Source organism: Typha latifolia, chromosome 8 (assembly GCF_019914945.1).
Source record: "Typha latifolia isolate L0001 chromosome 8, TyphaL0001v2, whole genome shotgun sequence".
In the NCBI taxonomy this organism is placed as follows: domain Eukaryota; kingdom Viridiplantae; phylum Streptophyta; class Magnoliopsida; order Poales; family Typhaceae; genus Typha; species Typha latifolia.
The window spans coordinates 11850218-11870399 of NC_133093.1; the positions used below are offsets into that span (position 1 = coordinate 11850218).

Consider the following 20182-nt stretch of genomic DNA (forward strand, 5'->3'; position numbering starts at 1 on the left):
TGTATCTAGGTTTAAATCTCAACGGTACTTAGGACATCATTAAGTTTCCATTTCTCTTCAAAAACACATCATCAGACGAGTAAAATGTTGTTGTTAGCCAAAACACATTAGTCTTTTATTCTTCTTCATAGATCAAGCTTGCTTTAACTTAAGAGGTATCAAATTGGATGTATTTTGACAGGCCTGAATTTGGTTGGAAACCATTGCATGATTTCCTCGTGCAGGTTGCACTCATACATCACAAACACTTTTGACACAAGACAAACTTTGAATCTAAATTTTTACTTTTGGCTTCAAGTTCGAAAAGAAGGACATGCCATTATCTCCCTTCGCACAAAATAGCTCAATTTGAGATTTTATCAAGCGAGAATAATAAATCAACTGTTGTGATTGCAATGAACTTAACAGTATGTTTTTGTTTGGTCAGATTAATCTTGTTTTGGTCGGTAAATGAACTGCAATATATTTTTTTGGTTGGAGATTTATTATTAGATCAAATTTTGTGGTGACCAATGTTCTTATAGTGGTCTTTTTAGCAGTAATCAAGCTTGATTTTCTGGACTATTGGTGCATATCTACCTAACTAGTGCAAGCTTAAGATCTCAAAATGTGGATAATTGACAAGTTAATGGGAGTCAATAGACTGGTTCTAACGAAGCTTCAGCACAGTCCAAGTTATTTTGTTCATCTTAAAACGTGGTTCATTTCATAGGAGCCATGTACACATCTCTAGTTGTTTGCACCTCAATTGCATTCTTTAAAGCCAAAGAAAAGAAGAAATTTTTTGCTACAGTCGGTCAGATAGCTGATGATACCATTCATACAATTTAATTACAGTGTACTTTAAACAAATCTTATTTCTATTGTTAGTTCATCTTGTAGCAACTTCTGAAATGAAGCTGGATTAAAAGGAAAAAAAAAGAAGGAAAGTAGCTCAGGACCTAATCTAATCTAGACTTTTGGGATGGATTTATCCTTTTCTAGCAGACCTATCAGCAAAAATAACATCATCAATCCATGCAACAATGTTGAATGCCAAACTCTCCAACACCCTTGAGTAGCTCTCTAGGATTGCCTGTCCAATATCCTGCATGAAAAAAAGATCTAAATCATCTCAAACATATACTAACAATCTTGTATTGGTAAGAAGTGGCTTGCAACTCTATAATTAGCTGTGAGAAATTTGCATTTGTGAATCCTATTCTTAACTTTACCTTATTGAACTGGATTTTGCTTGTATCCAAGGTTGTCTGTGAGAGACCAGGAAATCTTTGCTTCAAACTCAGTAGGATGCTCTCAGCCCTGCTAGCCAGCATCACATTTTTATCACTATCAGCCACCAGATCCTTAACCATATCCCATGAGGATTTTGAATGCTGCATGCTAGCTTTACGGCGCCATACGCACATTGCTGCTTCCACACGGTCAGCCATCTCAAGTGCTTCATGCTCAGAAGATATATCAAGGCAATCGAGGAGATAATCCGGTGAGAACTGATCGGGAGCCGACATATACCGATAAATTGCATCTCCTACGCTTGCTCGTCCACTCTGTGCAGTACAAAAGCAATGTTCAGTCAAAGAACAAGTATAAAAACATCAATTTGCATCATACATGTTGATCTTATTATATCAGTAAAGTGTGTCCTATGAATTCAGTTTAAGAGTTTCAGTAGATTCTATTTATTCTATCAGTCAAGTGTGTTCTATGAATTCAGTTTAAGAGCATCATACATGTTGATGTTATTAATATCAGTAGATATCTAGCATGGAACTGCCTCAGATATTTGAGATTATTAGTTGAATAAAACTCATGTATATTGTGAATAAAGCTATCGAAAAAATTATACTGATAGGATCACTCACCTTTGGAAGTGTTGCTAGGTATGATTCTGGGAGCTCCATCTCAGAGAGGATGCCAGTGTTTATTGCCACAGCTGCCTTCTGGATCTGCTTGGCGCAATCTCGCTTTTGCTGTAGCTCTTTTCGTGATTTCTCCGATAGGCCAGAATCAGGAACACATGGGACAGGCAGCCACCATTTCTCCTCGTTCCGCTGACTTAATCGACGGAACGATTTCGAGGTACTACAATTGAATGACTGCTTCCTTTCATCAACATACCAGAATTCTGTCTTCTGGAAACTCTCCAATATTTCCTGCATCAGTTTCAGGTTCTGAGTGAGGTAAACTAGTGGATTCAATGTTCCTTTTTCCTCTCTTTTCTCATTCAATTTTGGTACATCTTGTTTCACTTATAAAAGGAATAATAACACTTGCAAGGGGAAATTGGTATTCTTACAATGAGCATAGCATCTAGCTTCTCAAGTGCAGGGAGGTTGATGTAGATATCTGTTCTTGGTCTGGTTGCCATCACCTGAGAATTGAAATGGAGGCTTATAAGTATATATAACTGCTAACAAGGAAGATAAATAAATGATCTTAGTATCATCTATTAATTATTAGTTTATTTATTTATTTGTTCTTCACCTCTACATTGGTTCCATCAGGCAAGATTTGTGAAGAAGGGGAGAATTCAACAATGTAATCGCACACAGAAAGAAGGCAGTCCATCTCTCTCCTCCACATGGACTTCTTCTCAGGTGACAGAGGCTCCAACTTATGGCAACTTCCAAAAACAGTTGCTATGAAGAACAAAATGAGGATAAAAGAAGAGAGGTTAATATGTGAGTGAAATTCTTCTTGAAGAAAAAATTGCACTAGAATTTTAAATGCCTTAGTTTTGAAGACAATACCATAGAGATTTGTAATGGCATTTGAGATTGCCACAGCAGTACAAACTCCTTTTCCATTTCCAGACATGTCTTCACCCAATAAAAGCTTCGAAAATTTCTCCTTGATGAGTTCTATCTCTGGCATTCAACAATTATCAGAACAAGCAACTATTTTAAGATGATCTTTGCTTCAATATGATTTTATACATACCATCTTCTGTCGATTTTCGATCTAGCACATTGACTCGCTGTTTCATGCTAAGCCTCGTTAGAACAGGCGGCGGTCGTCGGCCTGTGAGCCTAGAAATTGGCCATGCTGCGGTGTGAGGTGGAGGTTCATAAGGACTGCTGCGACCGTCGCTGCGCTCAGAGAACGTTGATACATCGGAAATCGTGCGGCTATAGTCGAGGGAATCAATACTTGGTGTGGAGCAACCAATGTCTGTTTCTGAATTCTCATCACATACTGAGGAGTTATCCATCTTCTGTAGTACTTACTCTTCTGTTTCTTATTTTTTTCTTTGAGTTCTCACTTAAACAACCTGCACAAGATCCATAAGAATTCTGAATCAGCAAACAAATGGATCCAATCCTTTCTTTTCTATGTAGCCTTAATTGCAGATTCATGTCAGTTAAATATTACTGAAAAGAAACAAGCATCACATTCAAACCTCACCTGTCTGTTATCATTTCGAACTCCAATTGAAACTTTTCCCTCCATCCCTTCTCAGAAGCCTTTCCTCCATGAAATGCCCATCTCTAGCTCTGAAGAATTCTGACCACCCTCTTAAGGGAAAAGAAAAATACTATTTGGACATGGTAGCTACTATCACCAAACTTAAAGAGGACCAACTTCTTTATCTTGCAGTAAGATTACGGCTGGATAACTTTTTGCCGGCATGGGAAAAGTATGTCTGAAACGATGCAGAAAAATGCCAATTTCTTCTCGATTATTGAGTGAGTAATTACAAAAAAGCAAAGAGTACTATATATATATATATATATATATATATATATATATATTCATATATACATATAAAAGAAGAATTCTACAAGGGAGACAGCCATAGAGAGTTAATAAAATATATAGTTGTTAGTATTATTCTGACATTGAGGAGGTATCTAATCCATTGCATTAAATGAATATGTTTGTCAATGCACTTGGTTTCACCGACAATATTTAACCAGGAAGGAGGTTAGGAGTTGTGAGTACTTCGTGCTTCCCATGATCTACTTCTCCTTTCGTTATTGAATTATTATTTATTTGCAGAGATGAGTTGGCAGAGATGTCAAGCACGTAGTGCCCATGAAAAAAAGACAACTAAATGTTAAAGTCCTTCGTTTTGGAAGATAGGAATCCTAGCTTGGCTAGTTAAAATTAATTAAAAAAATAAACTCACAACTCTGACCATCAATTGTGCTGAAAGATAAAATATAAAGATTAATGTTTTTTTCTAAAACAAATTTAAGCTTTTAAAATAATAGGTGAATTAATATTTAAGACATAAAATTTTCACGACGTTGACCGAGCCTTATTTGGTCAAACAATTTTTTTTTTTAAAAAAAACTTTTGTTAATAGAATTTTGAGTGGAAATGAGAAAATAAGAATGTGTGAAATTCAAAATGTCAACTGAATTTTATTTGATATATAGAGATAAGAAGGGGAAAAAAGTTGCAAATAAAACCCTACCTTATTATGTTTTGCAGTCCGAACCCTGCAAATCAGTATTTGCAGAGAAACCCTGTAGTCTTCTTAAAATGTCAAAGGACACCAACAAACTATATTTTGACAGAAAAGACCTTATTAATAAATAGATTCTTGTGTCGGAGCCAAGCAAGACCCGACCCGCTCTGTCCGGATCCTGCGACGGAAGTATTTGTCGTCACTGAGCTCGCTCGCTCGCTCGCTCGAGGAAGAGAGGGAATTCTTGAAATTTTGAAGTCCCATCTCCTTTGCATTTGTAAAGGTGGGGGGGAGAAGGAGAGATGGCGAGCGAATCGCGAAGGGAAACCGTAACCGTAACCCTAACCCTAGGGAAGCGGAAGACGGTGGAAGCGGAGGGAGAGGAGAAGGATGAAGACGATGAGGAAGAAGCGGAGAGGGAGATCGAGGAGCTCGAGCGGGAAGTGAGCGAGATGGGGAGGATGATTCTTGATTCGCGCAGGACGATCCCTGGTCGTCTCCTTGAGGCTTTTTCTACTCATCTCCTATCTCAGAGGCAGCTCCTGCCTCCTCAGATTGGAGCCATTGCCTCTCTCTCGGGTCCTTCCTTCCAAGTCGGGGCGGATTGTAAACCAAGCAATGGTATGCCTCAGATTGGAGCCATTGCCTCTCTCTAGGGTTCTCCATCTCCTCAATTTCAAGAATATCTTGTTTCTTTCTGTTAATTTCTCTTTGTTTTTTTTTTTTTCAAAAAAATGTGATCTTTTGTGAGTATTGGAATCTTCGATATCCCAGTTTATAAATTTGGGGAATAAGTCGTTGACTGATGAGAAATTGCAGCTAGATACTTAGGTTTTGTGTTGATGAAGGTTTTGATGAATCCAGTTGAATGTATAAGAATAACATTGATCAATACTGATGAGATTAAAGTTCTTCGTGAAGGCCTTATCCTTTCGATCATTAAAGTTCTAGAATGAGCTACATCGTAACACTTCTATTTGGAAATAACTATGGCCAGAATTCCGTTGATTTTAGTGAAGTGAATCCTTTTGTTTCAAGGAAGTGATAACTAAGCAGGTCTATTCGTTTGTAATGGGATTCTAAACCACACTGGTGGCATCACTTTCAGATTTATGGAACTAGAGTTAGATTTGGATCAGATTATAGAGATTTATCTTGTAGTGATTCGACCCGTCATGATTTGCCTTACTAAATAAAAAGAGTTATCTGAAGTTCCGAAAAGACTAAACACGAGTGATCAGAACGAAGTGAGCTTGACCACCTATCCGAAGAAATTTTACTCAACTTGACCTGGACCAAGAGCTAACATGATCCGTCCTGATGCAATTTGCAATTTTACACACGATCTTTAGCACTCATTCATGGTTATTGGCATACTACACTGTATTTTCGCTCAAGAATGAGCTATCTTTAAATGATTTGGCCGGGTTTTCCTCTAATAGTATAGCATGCATCTATTAAAGTGAAGTTTGATAAGATTAAGGAGATTAAATTTCATGGAATTATTGCCTTTCTATTCTAAGATTTACCCTGTGGAGATTTCTAGCCATGAGATAAGCAACACTACATTATTGTCATGTATTATAAACTTGTTATTCTTATAGATTACAATTTGTGGACCATGCTAACTTGTATGATTTTATTCTAAGATTTACCCTGTGGAGATTTCTTGCCATGAGATAAGCAACACTACACCATTGCCATGTATTATAAACTTGTTGTTCTTATAGATTACATTTTGTGGACCATGCTAACTTTTAGTTAATCATAATAATTCTTCACTTGCCCTTGGTTGTAAGTCATATATTTACTGTTACAAATATCTGCTTACCATGATCTCTGAATGACCTGGAACTTGAGTATCTTGGATTGGGACTAGTTGTTATTCTTATGAGCACTAATCTCTCAGGGAACATACTTGTGTTCTTACTAATATCTTCCTAGTCAAACCTTGAAAGTAGTAAGATTGGACTCAGTTATTTGATTTTGACTTCATTAGCTTACCCTTTTGTGCTATTGGCAGGCGTTCAGGCTCGATCAGAATCAAATGATGGGCTACCACTTGCAGATGCGGATAAAGTGATGCTTGAGAAGTTACCAGTTTTCAGAACAAAAGCTGCTAATAATATTACTTTGATGCCCACCATATTACAGAGAATGAATGCATGTATTGCAATGATAGGCAAACTTGAACAGTATAATGTAAGCATACATCATGTTTTCAAGAAGAAACTGAAATCATAATTACCTTTTTTTTTAATTCATCAGTGTGTACCAAGTTTGTGTTTACCCCGCGTACTATTTTTACCATTTTGATATTGGAAAGTAGTAATTTGATAAGAATTTATCAATTATGTAAGGCAGTCTCGTGGGAAATGATTCTTTACGCCCTGCTGTTATTGGATCACTACACTTAATGGTTATACTGGATATGGTGCTCTAATCCCTCTTAAGCTCAGGAAATGTGAATTAATGCTCTTATGGAAGGCGTGCGTATTAATGATTCAAATTTTTTATGCAGGCTCTACATAATCACGTAGTACTATCATGCATGCCTAATTTTTTGTCACACATACACACGGAAAGATGATATCACCCACAAAGTGAGACTTATCCTTTAAAAAAGTATATTAGTTTTAGATTTCCGAGTTCGATTCAGTTTTGGTATTCTGAGTGTTATTTGAATCGGCTTCCTGCATCCAGGAAAGAAGTCGGATTAGGATCCCCTTTCTTAATCCGTAACTACTACTACTCTGCATAGGAGAAGGAAGCACCTCTCTCACTCTATAAATAGCCTCCCATGCACTCAAAAGTATTTGTCTATCACCTTTCTTTCTTCTCTCTCTCTCTCTCTCTCTCTCTCTCTCTCTTTCTCTGCACTCCATAACTTGAGGAGTAGTAAGTAGATCCCAACGTCATGGCGTCTACAAGAGATAATAACGAGGCAAAGATGTACAAACTTAAGTGTTCCGACGGCACTGAACTCGAGATCGTCGAGGCGGCGGCGGCAGAGGCAGGGACACTTAAAACGGCGATCGACGTGTATGCCGGCGAGGGCGCAATCCCCATCACAGGCGTCGCCGGAGACATCCTCGTGAAGATCATATCGTACTGCACAAAGCACGCAGAGTTCGCCGCCGCCCCGGAGCCGATCAACAAAGAGACGAAGTTGGCCAAGGAGGCGGAGATCAAAGCGTGGGACAAGGAATTCATTGACGTCAGCTTAGACACCTTATACGATTTCTTAATGGTAAGTTTTTGAGCTTTCCTTTTTGCGTAAAGATTGAAACTTCGGTGCTTATCCGCGAAAAAAGATCCTTCTTTTGATATTGTACTAATATGTTGTTTGGATTAAAAAAAAATTGAACTCGATCTCGCAGGCATCAAACTATTTGGAGGTTCAAGGATTGCTCGATCTGAGTGTTGACAAGGTGGCTCACTTGATCTCAGGGAAGACTGTTGAAGAGATCCGTACTACCTTCAACATAAAGAACGACTTTACACCTGAGGAGGAGAACGAGGTCAAGAGAGAGTTCCCTTGGGCGTTTGAGTAATTTGAGTACTTCTTCTTTCCTTCTCCTTTTATGTTGATAGTAATAAATATTTCCTTTATGAAGGTTCTTAATGTTGCTTCATCTTTTTAGAGTTTGTGAGTAGGGGTGGCAGGAACACACTGCAAATTTCTTGCCTTTTTACTAGTGAATTCTTTTGTCTATTGTCTATATGTTCCCGAGTATGAGTTTGTAGAATTATAATTTTTGTAAATCTTAATTAAGGTCGATTTTATAGTTCAGATTGTGATGTCCTTTTGCCTCAATTCTAAATTTATGTTTCATATATATATGAGGCTTAATTGGTCTGAAGGTATACTTCTTTTTCTTTCTCATGCTGAGTACTTGAGTGAGTTTTAAGGATTAAAAAAAGAGATCGTTCCCATCTACCAGTAGTTTTCACTTAAAACTCCTCAAAACATTAAGTGGATCTTGCGAATAACCAGCTATATTTCACACTTATTCCGAAACAATAGAATGCAGCAAGCATATTTCTTATGAGCTAACAGGAGGCGTTTCTTTGTAAATATTCAAACAACGAGTTGTAATATCTCTTTTAACTCCAAAAACACGAGCATCGCTACCCAATGAACTGCTTTATTGATATATAATATAACTCGCTCTATCTAATCCATACTAGTGGGACATGCTTGGATACATCAAATTTAAATTCGTCTGCTACATAAATGAAATCGATACTACATGATTGTTTGTTGCTATAAACATAATAAACCTCAAATAAAGGGAGCATTGGTCTAAGAATTCTGCAATGAATTTTGTCGACAGGCACTTATAACTTCGATTTCAGAACTTGCGATGGCTTAGCCTTCCTAATTAGAGCCTCTTGGGTCAATGACACGACCAGCTGCACCATAGAAATAGAAGGTTACCATTATTGGACTTTTTTTTCTCGCATATATGAATCTTTGAGATAAGAAAGAAATTCGGTACTCTACCTCCCCCTTCCTGTTGTACATGCGACCAGTGACAAATCCGCGACCACCATAGGTAGACGGACTCTCTATCTGTGTTAGATCAATATGACAAAAGGTGAGTTGGAGAATAAATTCCTGATAATAATGAATGAGAAGGAAAGGGATTCAGGACGTACTACATATAGCAACCAGTCATCAGCTTTCACAGGCCTGTGAAACCACATCCTAAACAACAAAGAACATGGTTATCAATTAATATTCCGAGGCACTGTGTCTATAGTTAAGACTTAAGACATAAAAGAAGAGAAAATAACAGCAAACTGTGTTAGTTGGGCTGTCTTATGTCATTAAGATCTATGAAGATAAGACCCCAGATCCCTCTGTTGGTCCTTCTGTTAAACCATTTCCAAGATTGTATCCAGATTATTTGGACTTCTTTTTTGTCTTGTGGTTCTAGTAATAATCACACTTCATGAGTAGTGCAACGATATGGTTTCTACTATACATCTCCAAACCATAATAGACGAATCTCCTTAACGCATCAACTTATGCGATCTCTGATTCCACAGCTAAAACTACACAAACAAGAATGGGAAGAAAGGAAGCTAGACCCTGCCAGTTTAAACACCCTGCATTTTTCTGTTTTTATCTGTTGGAGTCCAATCTGAGCAGGGTCATTCAAAAAGTAGGACGGAACTGTGCTTAGGGGAAATGTTCCAAATTATAGATTTTCTCAATGTGCTTAGCATACTTGTTGTATTAGTGGTAAATGTACAAGGTTCAGCTATTAATCATATCGAGGAATCTTTTTTCTCCAGCTTTCTTTGATAAAGTCCTAATACTTGCTATGTCTTTTCAGTTTTCAGTGGATCCATTTCACAGGCACCAACATTTTGCAACCAGCGCTTATCCTGGTCTCAGACTAGGTTCCTGATTGGCAATGACTTAAACATCCTAACAAATGAAAAACCAACTTCTGCTATCTTCAATCAAGTTGAAGTATGCCTATTAGTTGACATTATGGAGCCCCAATTACAAATTTTAGTTTATAATCTGATGGCATGTTGTTCCTGTTCCAAGACAGTTCACTAAGATGCTAGGTACTAAACTAAAATTAACCTTTTAATATCAGAATGAATTCAGGATATCAAGAAAAGAATTACATGAAGGCAGTCTACTGAGAAAAATAAGTTGTGACACTCCTACAAATGTCTACTGCAAGATCTTGTAAAATGAATATAACCAGCGAATTATGGACAATCAACTAATTATACATTAAAAAAATAAGTATGAGCAAGGTATTCAAAAGCATAAGTTGCGGAAAGTTTGAAACAAAAATCAAGGACCAAGATTCTTGAGACTTACGAATGATCCAGACTAAGAGATGCAGTCTTTAAGCCCCTCGTTCTGTGAGGATTTAGGCTAACACCCGAAAATACAAGATCTGAAGCATATGCTACTACACATCTGTAAGACATTTAAATTAGTTATATGCACCCTATCTGAAAAGGTAAAGAAGACAAAGAAAAGGAACAACTGAGACAAATTGGTAATCATTGGCATTTAATTAGCACTAATATGTAAGAAATATTTAATTTTATCTAATTTAAAAGGATGAGGACATTCTAAAGTTGATTTTAATTTTTTAAATTGTTTTTGGTTGATTGAGAACCATATACTAAGTGGGTTAGGCCAACATGGAGTCATCCCTCCCTAATTACAAGGCCCAAATAGGCTATCATCCTGTGCATGTATTGTGCTCCTGCAATTTTCTGCATCATACTCTTAGCAAATTTGCTGCAAGGAAATTTGAAAGTAGAGCAGGGAATCCAAACTCCCATATATTACCACTAGGCTACCAACTTGGTAGTTGATCTTGATCTTGTTATCAGTGATTATAAATGACCATGAAAATTTGTGCCCATATTTTAGTTTATATACTGCATTTCTTAAGACATCTTTTTCAGCAATAGAGCTTTTCGTACAAAGTAGATCATGGCTTTGCCAGAAAAGGATTCATTCTTTTAGGAATGGACCTGCTCAGACAAGCCAGTAGAACACATGTTCTCCTACCAGACATAGTAGCACTTTATGTAGCGAAGATAGCTTCTTTGCTTCATGTGCTACAACTTATCAAACATGACCATCCAGTTTGACTTTATTTGGCATCAGCAGTCATGAACTGACTGATAAGCTAGCTGATCAAAAATTGTGTTCAGAAATTCAGGCTAAGTTTTCCTGTGAAAAATAATTCTGAAGGAATAGTGCTACTACACATTGATGAGCCCTTGACACTGGAAGAAGACAACAAGCAATTGCAAGAATAATTCAGCACTCCAACTATTCCACAAACTGCACAACCAATTCAACGGGATGATTGCATGAATACAAAAGAACTTACCTATGCAAAGCTGGATCATTCGAAAGTTTTCCTCTAGCTCTAAACCAATAATTTAAACTGAAACAGGAAAATGACACTTAGCAGAGATAAATTATAATCTAAGGAACACTACAATAGGTTTTAGTAACAAAAGTAAGAGTGTACATAACTAAAATAATGGAATTACCGTGGTTCAGATGGTCGAGTAAAGTTATTAATTTCACAAAACCTTATTTCTATCGGCCAAGGAACAAATTTTTTTCTAGCAACCGAATTTCTGTAATACCTGTAAAGCCAAGTTATTAGACATTTTCAATCATTTGCATATCTGAAGCGCGAGTAAAAAGTTTTCAGAGATATTGAAAATCAATTACAAGGAAATAGGATTCAGAATAATAATTCAGAAGAAGTCATGGATGTAGCTTTTAGTAATGCAACTTGAACTCTTACGTCTCGAATACAGTCATATATTAACTTTGATATACAAACTAATGAAAGTCAGTATTATGAGTTTATGAGGACAATTGCTTTGCACATAAAAAGAACAACAAAGACAGGATTAGGCCCTTTTACTCAGACCCTTGTTTTATTCTAGTGAGAATACACTGCCGTATAGATAGTGTATTGCCTGAAATTTTTGCTTGGGTTCAAATTTGAAGTTAATGTAGAACAAGTAGTTCCAGGAGTAAAAGATAGTGGCGGGGTGGCCAGCAGAGGTCAAGGTAAAGGAGCAGTAGTGAGTAGTAGAGGTCAAGGTGGCATCTGACAAGGGCGTGATGTCCAAAATGGTGAAGATGGTGGATGGTGGGATATATAAGAAGGAAGTCAAGGAACAGATAAGACCTTTACCACATGTCTAGACATGCAATGAAATATCACACCCAATAAGTGGCTTGATTCAAGCCCATGCACTTGCAAGAGGATAAAAGATTAATAGATAGTTCAATGGAAGACTTAATAGCTATTTTTTTCAAGCACAAAAGCTTAAATGTGCAAATACTGGTAGATGCACTCAGTATTAGTAGCCACTAATGGCAAATTCATTCACCAGAATTGCTGGTCCTTCCCTATGCCTATAACTCCAGTTACAAACTCAAACTAGACATAACATGAGAATAAAATCTTTAGAGTGCCCCAATAATGACGATAACATTATCAAGAAAATCTATGAAGCAAATGTATCATAATAAAGGTTTAGATAAATAAGCAGGCTTATAATCCAAATAACCATGTTTCAACGATCTTAGAAAATATTACATTGGAAGGCCAGGATCAGTTAGTTGTCTCTCTCGCAACTCTTCCATTGATGGAAGCTGCAGCATAAAACTTGAGATTAGTGAGATAGGAATATTTGAATTAAACGCTAAAAAAATGAAAAGTTAGAAGGATATTAACTGTCTCTGGCTCAGGAACATGGGGCATCAAAGCATTTTCATGTTCAAACCCCAGCTCTTCTTTCTGCAGTACAATTACATAAATGTAAGCTAATGAGTACAGAAAAAAAATAATCATATTCTGATCTCCCTCCAAACACTATTGAGCTTGTATCTTTTGCAGGTGACGGCAAGAATGTACTCCAATAATTAAACAAAAGAAGCATATATCAGTTTACAAGGGAGATGTCAATTACGTAATATTTCTATTCAAGAAAAAGAAGTTACGTTGCATGTATATTGTTGATCATAAACACAAGCATATAGGTATATGTATCATACCAGCTTGACCTTATTACAAAGGAAGCTAGTATTGGAAAAATGTGGGCCCCAACAGAACAAGAAAGCTAAGTTGCCAGGACATATATGCAAGAATAATAAGATAATACTGGGTTAAATATATATATATATATATATATATATATATATATATATATATATATCCATGTGCCTTTTGTTCTTAAGAATCATCTTTCAGCTAATTTGACGGTCACAAAGTAAGATTAACACAGTAGATAAAGGTAATATGTTTGGTTTGCTGTCTTTCGAGAATCTGTCTTGAAGTGGTCGAGGGAGTATATATTATAGATTGATTATGGTTCTTACAATACAAAGGATTAAAAGAATTTCAACATGTGACGGTTGCCATACTACTTTATTTTGTGTTTCTTTTTCATTTACTTGCTTGTCAATTGCATAGAAAACAACAGAGTACAAATAAGAAAAAGCATTAATATGTTAATTACTTAATTATACACACTCACATAGGCCAAGATATTGGTCATGAAAATTATTCATAATCATAAGAATGATCACCTGGAAGGAAGCAAGCAAAGTGAAAATAACAGTGCCCTGCTGTTTTGCATCTACTCTCCTGGTAGCAAAGCTATTGCCATCACGTGCACGATGAACTTGATACACAATTGGCACTACAAAAGAAGGTAACCTTAAAAATAATAATACTTCATACTAAAGTATTTGAAACAAGAAGTTCAAACAGAGTATAAAAATGCCACGAAAGAAAATTTATTCATATATCTATACAAGCAGATCAAGTAATACATGGAATCTGACAGAATGCTCCATAATTCAGCATAAACAATCTCCCCTGCTTCATGTTTTTATATTAAGAGAGATGAATTAAGAATCAAAGTGACAACAGCATAGATGTTTCATTTCTCAGGTAAATCCAGAAGGACCAGAACATATAAAACATAGTCTCTTAGTTTAAACAGAGACCACCAACAAAAAGTAATAGTCAATGAAATTAAAACAACTCACAGTTGTTGTCTCCGGCCACAAGAAAAAGCACATGCAAACTATATGCAACTTTAAGGCAATCCACCGTCTTAGATGCTGCTGCCAATGCCTGCATCAGCAAGAAAAACAAACTGAGAAGGGTTTTAAAAGTTATCCATTAAGCAATCATATTCTTATCTGCAAAATAATTGATTACTGATAATTTTCCAACAACTCTTACACGTGACCAAATTATTGATCATTTGAAGCCTAGTAACTCAGACCTTGATAGCAGTCATACCCTCTTCACACCCAAATGTTCCTCTAGGTCCTATCTACCAGCCAAGACAGACATGACCAGTTTGATCAACTCTAGGATGTCTGAATGCAAATATTTTTGAAGTGCCAATACTGGACTGGTCAGTGATAATTTTGCCGAGAAATATATACACAATATAGTGTCCACCTCTGAAGGTGTCACTTGGTGTGGTAATGAGGTTTGCCCGCTGCATCAAAGAGGTCATAGTTTTGAGTCTTGAAAATAACTTCTTTAAAAATGAAGGTAAGGTCGCATAAATCTTCTCTTTCCAAATTCTTGTGTAAGCAGCAGCAACATGTGCTAGCATAGAGTTTACACCTTTAGTCACCTTATAGATAACGAATTAAATTTTATGTACACAGCGCTATTGGATACAATATTACATCATACTATCATTTCTACCAATGTCGATCTATAAATTATACAGGATGAACCACCACTGATTAAATTGTGCTTATAAGTTATAAGCACAAGATGAGATCCATGAATGGAGAAAAGCATTCAACAATATTACATCATTCTACCATCTCTACCAATGTCGATCTATAAATTATACAGGATGAACCACCATTGCTCAAATTGTGCTTATAAGCACAAAATGAGATCCATGAACAGAGAAAAGCATTCCACCAACAGGACTTATAAAAGAAATATGCACATAATAATATCCCGTATAGTGACTCTACTAACTATCATATGCATAAATCCAAGAAAAGCAGAAGAAAGCAGATAGGCTCCACTTTTCTTAAATGAATCCAAAAGCAAGCCAGATTGCAGGTAAGGTTGCAACTCTAAAAGGATTCACCACCTAAATTGCTAGACTAGATACATGTTAGATGAATATAGATTCCTACCTGTCTACCGGAAACAGATTACAATCGTCAAAATAGAAGAAGCAAATAACTGCATTAAAAAAATAGGCAAGCACAATGTGGGACAGGACTTCATTGTCATAACTCATAAACCTCATTAATTTCTTAGACTATATCCAGATCTATACGAGTCATTTCAATTGCTGGTTATTGCAAGTATGAGAGCTACTTTACTTTGTCTGGGAATCATTATTGCAAAGTGACAATGAGGTCATGTCACATAATAAGAACAATCAGAAAATGCAGACAGATGTACATCCATACATACGAAAAGAAAGTAGCAAATGAGAAAGATTAAGTCATACCTGTCCAATCAATTGTCCACCAAAAACTTGCCTAAAAGTTGGAGCATCTGGCAAAGTATATCCACGAAAAATATCCACCTAACAGAAAGAAAGATGACAAATATAATGAGAACATAAACAAAAAATTAAGTTTTATATAGAACACAGGGATGCCAATAAACCAAAACAAGAAGTACCAGCATTGGCTGGATTATTGTTAGAACAACAATGAAGTGCGCAATCAGAGACAAGTAAAAAATGATGAATATGAAGGGAGAAGTGGTATTGTCACAATGTCAGGTATAAAACCTATGGAAGGTCTGATGTCCTTCTATAATCAATATTCACATGTCTTTGACAAGGAACTTAAACCACAATGAAATCATAAGAAATATATACTCACTTCTAATGGCTCTAATTGCAGTATGCGCTCCACAAATGAAAAATTGTCAGGCGTTCCTTCCGCATTCCAAATTGATTTTGGCTGCAGTAATTGTCTATATTCATCTGGCAGTACCAAGCAGGTCAGCTGCATAGTGAGATTTATAAGCAAGCTGCAACCAAGTATCATTAGGCTCTATTATGCTGTTAAGTTGATTGGAAAAGAAGTTAACATACCTTGGACAATGCAACAACATTTACTTGACCAACAGAACCACCAGCACCTACGAAATCATCACCAGCAGTATTAGTAGCATATGATGAATAATAAAAAAGCAGAAGAAGAATATTGTACTTACCATGCTTGATTTTACGAAAGAGAAAACTCTTTTACTTTAAACAAGATGTCGAAACTCGATTTCAGGATCGGGATCGAGATTGGCCATTAGAATAAAATTAAAAACGATACTTATCTGTCGTATCGGCTTTATCGGCCACCCATACCAGATCATACTATTTTTTAGTTATGTAAAAGTTAAAATATTATTTAAAATTTTAGAAAAATAAACAAAAAAATAAGAAAAAAATTAGCTATTTATGAAGCCTAAAAACTAAAGAAAAAACTAACTCAAAACTATGATGAATTCTAAACTAAATTCGATAAATTTTTATACTCGTAAATTACTACCATAAAAGTGAGATAAAGAGATCTCTCTTCATTGTTATTCTGTAGGAGTAAGAAAATGAGAGTTAAAAAGTGAGTGAGAATAGGAGAGAAGAGAAATGAGAAAAATACAAAAATGAAAAAAAAAAAAGTTACCCGAGTTCACCAGAGTGCAAAGTAGCTGGATGAGCTCGGTGAAATGTGTGAGGGGTGGGAGAATAATGTATGTGAAAAATAGAGAGCAAAAACTGAAAATTTAAAAATAATGCAGTTAGGGACATCAATTACTAATTTCTCTTAGGTCAGATATGTTTGAGATTTGATTTGAATCTTTTAAAAAAAGTAGTTTCAGTCGAGACGAATCGGCTAATTCGGCCAATACGACCAAAAATAATTAATTTTAGATCGAAACTAGGCACTAAACTGGCGGCATTGAGATTAGCTGATTTTGGGAACCATATTCAAAAGCACCATAATACAAATAAAAGTGTAATACAACAAATCTTGATAAATTAAGTCATGCTTGGAAAAAGAAATTGTTTCCAAAATAGGATAAAGGAACAACAAGATCATCAACTTGTCAATTAAAAGTTAAGAAATAAAATATCTAAACATCACTGGCTACAATAATGACATAAGATACAAATGAAACTACATAAAAAGGATTTCAACTTTAAAGAGATATTGATGCATAAAAAGAATAATTTACTACTTTGTGAAGAATAAGGGAGTGTATTCCGCATAAGAAGCTCTAAGAAAAAAATGATGCCTGTTATGAGAGAACATATAAAACTAACTAATAAACTTTTGTATGGAGATGCATTTGGAATGTGTTCAGTACCATAACCAAAATAGTCATACTGTCTCAAACGAAGCTCTGGACGGTTTCCTTCTTCCAAATTAGTAGAGCCAGATACTTCAGCCTGCAGATGATAATTAGTGTAAATAAGATAAATGATGACAAAGCACCATTCTGACAAACAAGTAGAATGGAATAACAGAATATTACATAACTTAAAAGTAGCACAGAAGTTTATAGCAGACCATCACTTCTAAGAAGTTAATAGAAATCAACAAAAGCTACCTCAAATCATAATTCTAAATGCTCAGAAATTAGAATATTAATGTTTGTAGAGATAAAAGAGAATCATATTCTTAAGTACATACTCTGAATCATGGATATTTTGGAAAAGAAATATAGCTATAATTTAATTATAAAACTTTGACACTTTGGATATTAAATGGACTGTTTATAGGATGCTATCATAAATCATACACCAATTTTTTCTTATGATAAATACAAGGAGAACAAATACTGATTTAAGGAAGAAACAGATCATGAGGATAAACTACTTGAAACTCCATAGAACAATTCCCAAGATAAGTTCTGCCCAAAACTTGACCTGACCAGGGTAAGTAGCAAAATACATTTGGACAGACATTTCAAAAGTCAAGAGTGAAAACATCACATGCATGACGGTCAGGCTTGTTGAATTTGGGCTTAACAAATAAATGAAGCAACAGCTGGAGCAGTAGCTTTTCATATGTTTGACTTAGATTGCAACCATAAGTCACTGGATTGGGTTTTTTATGAATAGACATTATTGGATATACCGATAAAAGAACAAAGGTTCCATCCCCAAATCAAACAGATATAAAAAAAAAAAAAGAAGCAACCGACATATTTCTGGAAAGAGCTTCTCTCTCCTAATGGAAGGCATTTCTGCCCTTAGTGAACCAGTAATTCGTATACATTCTCCCTCATCTCTTCCTATATCTGCTCTGTCAAACCATGAAGGTTAACCAATTGCTAATCAAAATTTCCGGTGATCTAGCAACTTCAGTGTATGAACAAATTGATCCCTATGAAAACCTAAAAACAGGAATTGTGGATGCTAGCTAGACACATTTATATAATCCATCTAGCTAATTATTTAGTATAAGTAGTTTATTAATTGAGTTAATAACAGCTCATTACACTAGTGAAATCCTAAAGATCCATCTACCTCCCCACAAGCTCGTTTAGGGATGTCTAGTTTACTACTATGTTCACACACCACATTAGACATGTAAAAGAAACAAAAAAAAAAAAAACTTTACAAAATGTTTAAAACGTGGAAAATTTTCAATAACACCCTACATTTTACTGATTTTGTGATTAACTCCGTCTTTGAGCTATTGGTAATCTGACCTTTTCTTTTTGCCCTATAATTTTCATATAACATTTACTATTATTCGACTAACTACCATTAGCCCAAAACTATGGCTTATTTAACCCTACAAAAATTACAAAATTGCCCTTGAGATACTTTCTAACATAGCATGTACTAATCAAATTTACTAAAATACCCTTGAAAATTATTCTTAGAGAAGTTTAAATTTTGTAACGGTACTTCAGGCAGGGGTATTTTAGAAGTTAAAATAAAGGGGAAAATGAAGGTAAATTTACTATCCCTAACATAATCATTCAAAAAATTCCCTTAAAACTTTGAATCCAAGCTCCAATAACTTCCATTTTATATGTTAAGAAGCAGATAGACATACAGATAGACATACAGATAGGCATACAGATTGAGAGCAAGAAATGGAAAGAGAGACTACCTGGCCCTCCCAAATCACATAAAGGCCATCAACAGGTTCACCCTCACGAGATACATACTCGCCTCTTTCTATAACGGAAGAACATAAAATTGAAAAGGCAATCAGGAGGACAATAATACAGAAATGAAATCATACATTAATTATTGTCAGACTTGGAACACCTTCCATGCGGCCTCACGATTACCCAATTTTTATTTAACTATCTCAACCAGGAATATAGATATCGTGAACATTATATAATTTTCCAACAACGAAATTTTATCCAAACAGTTGGACCAAAGAGACACCTTTCGGCCCAAACAAGTAACGGATTCAAGTTTCGAATCAAATAACCTAAAAGTTCTATCAGAAACTCGAGCAATCTCTATTATTTACTCCCACGGAAGAGATTGATGAACCGAGAATCTCACCGTAGTGCTTCACTTCAACGACCTCGGCGATCCTCCGGAGGGAAGAACCGGGGAGGCGCTGGAACAGAGGGACTTGTCCAAGAAACTCGATCACTGCGTTCGAAAGGAGAAAAACGAAAGAGAAACGATAGAATTCTCGTCAAGAACATTACGACGGGTGGAAAGAAGAGAGAATAATCAAGATTCGGGTTGCCGGGGTTCCAGTACCTTCTTCCTGATCCATCTAAACCTGAGAGCAGGGGCGAAGAAGGAAGAGGGAAGAAGGAATTCTGAATGCTTTACCAAACAAACGGGAACACTTTAGTAGAGTTGGTCGGATCGACAGTGGGATCTAAACCCAATTATAGTTTGCCTCGTCCCCAGACCCACGCTCCTACAACCAGGAGTTTAGATAATCCGCGTCAAATTTGACGACCAAAGACTGCGTGCCGTGAAATAGCAGAATGGAAACATAAGGCACGTGCTATGTATGCGATTTGGGCATGCCAATAGTAAAAAAGATGCTTTAATTTCATGTAAATATCCGTTTATAAATAGTGGAAGAACAAGGTATTTACGTGAGATATAATCTTTTCTGGAATGTAAGTGATTGAAATACATCTTCGCAATTGAGAGGTGGGAGTTTTTTTTTTTTTTTTTTGGCAAATTAGGTAATTATATTACCTCGAAAAACAAAATAGGAACTAAAAAGCATAA

At 36.0% G+C, this 20182-nt stretch overlaps 4 protein-coding genes across 5 annotated transcripts; 2 read left to right on the forward strand and 2 right to left on the reverse strand.

Moving 5' to 3' along the window:
- Positions 1 to 733: 733 nt before the first annotated feature.
- On the reverse strand, positions 734 to 3636 carry LOC140793470 (rop guanine nucleotide exchange factor 3). 2 transcript variants are annotated; one of them, XM_073144966.1, is made up of 8 exons: positions 3409 to 3636; positions 2944 to 3274; positions 2754 to 2870; positions 2488 to 2642; positions 2300 to 2374; positions 1866 to 2156; positions 1215 to 1550; positions 734 to 1087 (listed from the first exon to the last, which is right to left on the reverse strand). In XM_073144966.1, the coding sequence occupies exons 2-8, from the start codon at positions 3212 to 3214 to the stop codon at positions 971 to 973; spliced, it is 1362 nt and encodes a 453-aa protein (XP_073001067.1). In that variant the 5' UTR covers positions 3215 to 3274; positions 3409 to 3636; the 3' UTR covers positions 734 to 970. The 2 variants fall into 2 exon arrangements, with proteins under 2 accessions (XP_073001067.1, XP_073001068.1); XM_073144967.1 differs by lacking the exon at positions 3409 to 3636 and having other exon boundaries at positions 2944 to 3296.
- Positions 3637 to 4619: 983 nt separating this feature from the next.
- Positions 4620 to 6677, forward strand: LOC140794083 (uncharacterized). The gene is made up of 2 exons (XM_073145932.1): positions 4620 to 5038; positions 6441 to 6677. Exons 1-2 carry the CDS (start codon positions 4720 to 4722, stop codon positions 6659 to 6661), a joined length of 540 nt encoding a protein of 179 aa, XP_073002033.1. The 5' UTR covers positions 4620 to 4719; the 3' UTR covers positions 6662 to 6677.
- Positions 6678 to 7328: 651 nt separating this feature from the next.
- Positions 7329 to 8158, forward strand: LOC140794143 (SKP1-like protein 1A). The gene is made up of 2 exons (XM_073146027.1): positions 7329 to 7667; positions 7798 to 8158. The coding sequence occupies exons 1-2, from the start codon at positions 7335 to 7337 to the stop codon at positions 7969 to 7971; spliced, it is 507 nt and encodes a 168-aa protein (XP_073002128.1). The 5' UTR covers positions 7329 to 7334; the 3' UTR covers positions 7972 to 8158.
- A 389-nt stretch (positions 8159 to 8547) lies between these two features.
- LOC140793743 (acyl-CoA hydrolase 2) lies at positions 8548 to 19926 on the reverse strand. The gene is made up of 17 exons (XM_073145421.1): positions 19694 to 19926; positions 19487 to 19579; positions 19077 to 19144; positions 17317 to 17398; positions 16049 to 16095; positions 15834 to 15959; positions 15452 to 15529; positions 13998 to 14085; positions 13533 to 13645; positions 12679 to 12741; positions 12541 to 12596; positions 11471 to 11569; positions 11305 to 11361; positions 10269 to 10370; positions 9080 to 9128; positions 8925 to 8993; positions 8548 to 8833 (listed from the first exon to the last, which is right to left on the reverse strand). The coding sequence occupies exons 1-17, from the start codon at positions 19707 to 19709 to the stop codon at positions 8759 to 8761; spliced, it is 1281 nt and encodes a 426-aa protein (XP_073001522.1). The 5' UTR covers positions 19710 to 19926; the 3' UTR covers positions 8548 to 8758.
- Between the last annotated feature and the right edge of the window lie 256 nt (positions 19927 to 20182).

Bases quoted from the DNA above. Each gene is read 5' to 3' on its own strand.
- LOC140793470 (XM_073144966.1), bottom strand. From the start codon at position 3,214: ATGGATAACTCCTCAGTATGTGATGAGAATTCAGAAACAGACATTGGT. The intron at 2,157-2,299 runs GTAAGAATACCA...AAACTGATGCAG, and splicing joins AGCTAGATGCTATGCTCATT to GAAATATTGGAGAGTTTCCA. The intron at 1,088-1,214 runs GTAAAGTTAAGA...TTTTTCATGCAG, and splicing joins GCAAAATCCAGTTCAATAAG to GATATTGGACAGGCAATCCT.
- LOC140793743 (XM_073145421.1), bottom strand. The intron at 17,399-19,076 runs GTAGTCTCTCTT...TATCATCTGCAG, and splicing joins ATGTGATTTGGGAGGGCCAG to GCTGAAGTATCTGGCTCTAC. The intron at 14,086-15,451 runs GTATGACTTAAT...TTGCTGATGCAG, and splicing joins GTGGACAATTGATTGGACAG to GCATTGGCAGCAGCATCTAA.
- LOC140794143 (XM_073146027.1), top strand. From the start codon at position 7,335: ATGGCGTCTACAAGAGATAATAACGAGGCAAAGATGTACAAACTTAAG. The intron at 7,668-7,797 runs GTAAGTTTTTGA...TCGATCTCGCAG, and splicing joins CCTTATACGATTTCTTAATG to GCATCAAACTATTTGGAGGT.
- LOC140794083 (XM_073145932.1), top strand. From the start codon at position 4,720: ATGGCGAGCGAATCGCGAAGGGAAACCGTAACCGTAACCCTAACCCTA. The intron at 5,039-6,440 runs GTATGCCTCAGA...TGCTATTGGCAG, and splicing joins GGATTGTAAACCAAGCAATG to GCGTTCAGGCTCGATCAGAA.